The sequence below is a fragment of the Octodon degus genome, unplaced genomic scaffold (assembly GCF_000260255.1).
Source record: "Octodon degus isolate 3935 unplaced genomic scaffold, OctDeg1.0 scaffold00007, whole genome shotgun sequence".
NCBI classification, from domain to species: Eukaryota; Metazoa; Chordata; class Mammalia; order Rodentia; family Octodontidae; genus Octodon; species Octodon degus.
The window spans coordinates 12,777,086-12,781,830 of NW_004524583.1; the positions used below are offsets into that span (position 1 = coordinate 12,777,086).

General features: G+C 43.5%; 1 protein-coding gene across 4 annotated transcripts in view; it reads right to left on the bottom strand.

Moving 5' to 3' along the window:
- Positions 1-4,745, bottom strand: part of Exd2 (exonuclease 3'-5' domain containing 2) — a 55,297-nt gene that overhangs the window by 42,135 nt on the left and 8,417 nt on the right. For 2 of the 4 annotated variants that reach the window (XM_023702576.1, XM_023702579.1), the window contains 2 exons: positions 4,321-4,350; positions 2,174-2,555 (listed from right to left, as the gene is read on the bottom strand). In XM_023702576.1, the coding sequence (XP_023558344.1) occupies positions 2,174-2,509 (336 nt within the window). In that variant the 5' untranslated portion in view covers positions 2,510-2,555; positions 4,321-4,350. The remainder of the gene's footprint in view (positions 1-2,173; positions 2,556-4,320; positions 4,351-4,745) is intronic. The other 2 variants (XM_004624759.3, XM_023702581.1) reach the window with 1 other exon arrangement.

Below are 4,745 nucleotides of genomic sequence, written 5' to 3' on the forward strand. Positions count from 1 at the left end.
AAAAAAAAGAAACACTCTGCTTTGAGGAGAAAGCTGTAGAGTACCACGTTCCAGAAAGTTGGCAGTGGCCACATCAGGTTCCAGAATGGCAGTGTTATAGATAATCTGCTCCTCAAAATCAGGTTCAGAGTACTCAGCAATCCAGGCACTCAATCCCTTCAGCCAAGAGAAAAGAAAACCTGGCTATTGCTCAGCAGTGGACCTTGGCATCATCCACATGGCCCTGATTTTAGGCACATATAGAATGCCAGAGTTCTGAGGTTAAGAGGCTTCCACTTAGATTCAAGAAGGTCTGGGAGGCCAGGCAGTGTGCCCCTGGGAGGGCAATGTGTGAAGGTGAGTATGAAGCCAAAGTTGCAGTGGAGACTCCAGAAGTTTGAAGAAGCCAGAAACATGGATCATCTAAGGAAAGATGCAAGGAGGGAGCAAGGCAGGCCTAAGAGAGATGCCATGGGAGCTACAACTACTAGAAGTGCCAAAGGAGCAGAGCCATGTAAGGCCTTTGGAGCTCACAATTTATCACAGATTGCTTTGGATGTTCCACATGGAACTATAGGACTTAATGTTTGCCCTGCTGGATTTTGGTCTTGCTTTGGTCCCAATGTTTTATATCCCCTTGTTTGTATGTTTTGGAATGGTAGTGTTTTTCCTGTGCCACTGAATGTTGGAAGCGTTTTAACTTTTCATTTACGTGGGGGCTCACAGCTAAGAGTTTGCCTTAGGTCTTGAAGGAGACTTGGGACTTGGACTTTCCAGCAATGCTGAAACTGTTAGGACTTTGGCAACTCTTAGAGATGGACTAAAATGATTTTTGCATAAAGGAATGTACATGAGTCTTTGGGGGGGGTCAGAGGTGGAATGTTATGGCTTGTGTCTAGCTATCTTCCCCAAGACCTCATGCAGTTATGGGGGGAGAGGGTTGCTTCTAGAGTTTGTGACTAATTCATGATCCAATGCTGGGATTATGGGTGTGAGTGGTACACTTGCCCTAGGGCAGATAGCCTGAATGCAATACAAGGAAGGGAGACAGACTTTTTCTGTCACTGCTCCTCCCTTTTTGTTCTTACTATTTCGCTGTTTTCCACCACCATGAACTACTGTCCTTTGCTATGTTCCTTGGAGTCAGCCGGGTATGGACTGAAACCTCTACAAACTGTGAGCTAAATAAACCTTTCCTTCCTTAATTTTAGGTGTTGGATATTTTGTCCCAGCAACAAGAGAAAAGTAACTGAGATAGCTTTAAAAACCCTGGGCTCTGATGCTGGCTACTAGCTCTGTGAGCTGCAGCATATGACTACCCCTCTTCACGGCTCTGTTTCCAATCTGGACGGTGAAATAAGAATATTATCTTTACCCAGACATGCTGGGAAATGAGATGAGATGATGTAGCACATAAACTCGGTGCACAGTTTAACTTGGAGTTCACTTACATGTTCACTCCTCTTTTTAAATCCTAATTCAAGTAATAATTCCAAATTAAACAGGACTTCTTAACTAACTTCTCCCATGGCATCCTTTTATTTTTTTGCGGTAATGGGGATTGAACTCAGGACCTTGCACTTGCCAGGCAAGCACTTATTCTACTGAGCTATCTCCCAAGTCCCGTTTTTTCTTTTTTCTTTCTTTCTTTCTTTTTGTTTTTATCAGTTTTCTTTGCTTTTTCTGTGTTTTGTTTGTGGAACCAGGGATTGAACTCAGGCCCTTGCACTTGCCAGGCAAGCACTTATTCTACTAAGTTATCTCCCCAGCCCTCCAAGGCATCCTTATGAAGCTATTAATATATCAGTAGTAGCTAATACTGAATAAGCACTTATGAAATGTTAAAACTGTGCTGAAACCTGTATAGGGATTACCCTTGGAATCTTAGAAAAAGCCATGGAGGCTGAGAACATTACATCCCCATTACAGATAAGCACACTGCTTCTCAGAAAGGCCAAGGCATGAGCTGCACCAGTTTGCAGAGTACGCAGGGAGGATGGACACATGCACATTTCTTTTATTCTGGGATGGAAATGCTCAGAATCCTGAGAAGTACAGCAGCTTCTCTGGCCAGAATTTATTGACAATGTGCTAATAAGCTAATTCACCTTTCATCTATTCTTTCCTGACCATCTCTGGCTCCTAGTCAGAAAAACAGAAGAGGTCTTTTTAAAATTTTTATATTTTAACTTACCCACTCACAGTCAATTCCAAGCACTGGGAAGTCTTCTAACCCACTGCAAAGCAAGGGCTGGATTTGATCCCACTCTGCCTCCTGAGACACTGTCACCACCTTTGCCTGGAGGATCCTCTCCTCCCATGAGGATCTGGGAACCCCAGAGGGTAGCTGGTCCTCTTCTGCTGGGGGTGGCACCGTCTTTCCTGGCACTTGTTGCTCTGGCTGCGGCTGTTCCTGGGCCTCGTGGCACGTCTTCCTCCGGCGCTGGATGCCTCTCCACAGGACAAGCCCCCCCACTGCCACACCCAGCAGGGTGGTCACTGTCAAAGCCATCAAGTTCTGTCTAGACATGTTCAACCTTTTACTGTTTAGGAAAGCATTTCACTAAACACACAATCTGCAAAACAAATAGCAAAAATATATTTACATACAAGTAAACAAGTATTCTTCTAAAATTTCATTTATAATCCCTGGACTTACAAACTATCTGCTAGAAATTTTCACATGAAACTATAATATTTTAATTATTTTCATTTTTCTAATTTTTATTCTATGTCTACTGTCAGCCTTGCCCAAGATTCTCTTAATGATATAAAATTGTATCAACTAAAACAGAATAAGCTAGACTCTTACTTGGGATTATTAGCAAATGAATTGTTTAGCTATTGGTAACTGAAGTGTTCTTCAAAGTGTTTGCAGTTTAAAAACTTTAATCTCCTCTCAGTTGAATGAAACCTTTACTTCTCGATTAAGCAAAGACTCTTAATGATCAGTGAGTTGGTAGGAAGGTTGCTCTGCTCTTCTGGAAGGAAATGGGCCTTTCCAGTGTTCCTGAAGTGGCACAGATCTCCACAGAAACCAATTCAATTACCAGAGAGTAAGGCAACTCAATTTAAAAGGGCAAAAGGAGGGCCAGGGAGATGGCACAATAGAACAAGCACTTGCCTGGCAAGCACAAGGGTCTGAGTTCAATCCTTGGTTCCACCAAAAAAAAAAAAAAAAAAAAAAAAGGCAGAAGGAATGGGGAAGAGAAAGAATGGCACTTAGAAGTCTAAGATGGGGCTGGTGAGATGGCTCAGTGGTCTAGGGCACCTACTTGGAACAAGCTTGGCAAAGCACAGGGACTGCAGTTCGATCCCCCAGCACCACATGCCAGCCAGCCCCGCCCCCTGGTGGGCTGAGCTGGCCACACACACACACACACACACACACACGTAAATAAATAAATGTTTTATAAAAAAAAAAAAAAAAAGAAGTCTAAGATGCTCAAAAGGTAGTTTCCCCTGAAATGTCTACAGGGCCAGGAGGTTAATGTGAATAAATGAAGCCTGCCATGAAATGGTCGCTTTTCTGTGTCACTACATGTGGCTTTTTCCATGTTTCATTTGCTTTACCATGTTTGAGAGATGCCTGAGGGCCAGGGAGATGGCTCAGTGGAATAAGTGCTTCCCTGGCAAGCGCAAGGGTCTGAGTTCAATCCCCGGTTCCGAAAAAAAAAAAAAGAGAGAGAGAGAGAGATGCCTGAGTACCCAGGACTATTTTAGTGCTATTTGAAAAACTCAGCAATAATGTGATAATCAATGGTGAGTGGCCCCCACCTCAGGGGTAACAAAGCCTTGAGCAGTGACTGCTTGGTACAAGCTGTGTGGGAGTCGGCCCTGCATAGATACCAGGCCTATTCAGGAGAACTTCAGGATCTGAATCTCACAGGGAATGCCAGCACGTTTACCTGTTGACAACAAATGTATAGTTTCCTAAAGTATTGTGTCAGTCCAACAAAAACAAGACTGCCCAGAGACAGAGCAATCTGTGGCACCCGCCTGAAGCCACATCTCTGTGACTTGGGTTCCCACTGGATGTGCACTGTCTTAACCTTGTTCTTAACGTTTCATAGCACCACAGCCCCCCTGAATTGTATTATACCTACAGAGGTATTCAGCTATCAGAAATGAAAAATGGAATCACAATAATTACAACAAAATAAAACGTGCTAATAGCTATACTGTTTTTTTAATTTACATTCTGTGTTATTTCATATGTATTTTTTCCTGTATTTTTATTGATGAATCAGACTTAATGAAATTAAGACATTTAAAAACAAACAAACAAAAAAAACCCTCTTAAAGGAGCTGGAGAGATAGCTCAGTAGAATAAGCGCTCACCTGGTAAGCACAAGGGCCTGAGTTCAATCCCTGGTTCCACCAAAAAAAAGAAATTAAGTCATTTTTGTAAGAAGAGGAAAAGAAGTAGAAAAAGAAGAGGGAAAGGAGGGAGAAGGCAAGAAGGAGGAAGAGGAAATCACTGGGCACCACACATAGAACAGGGAACACACAGTAGGCGAGATATGAAGCCGGGCAAGCAGTACAACTCACAGCAGCCCCAGCACTCGGGACCATCACCAACCTAGGGACCACTGTCTAGGCCACGTGCTCAGGGCACACTGGGACCCAGCAAAGTGCTGCCCTGCCAGAAACAGGAACTAGAAAGCCTTCACCTACTGTGGCCCAAGTAAAGGACCTTTATAGGATAGGAGGCCACAGAGGCTCCCAGAGTAGGACACATCCTCAAGGCTACAGAAGGTACAGTT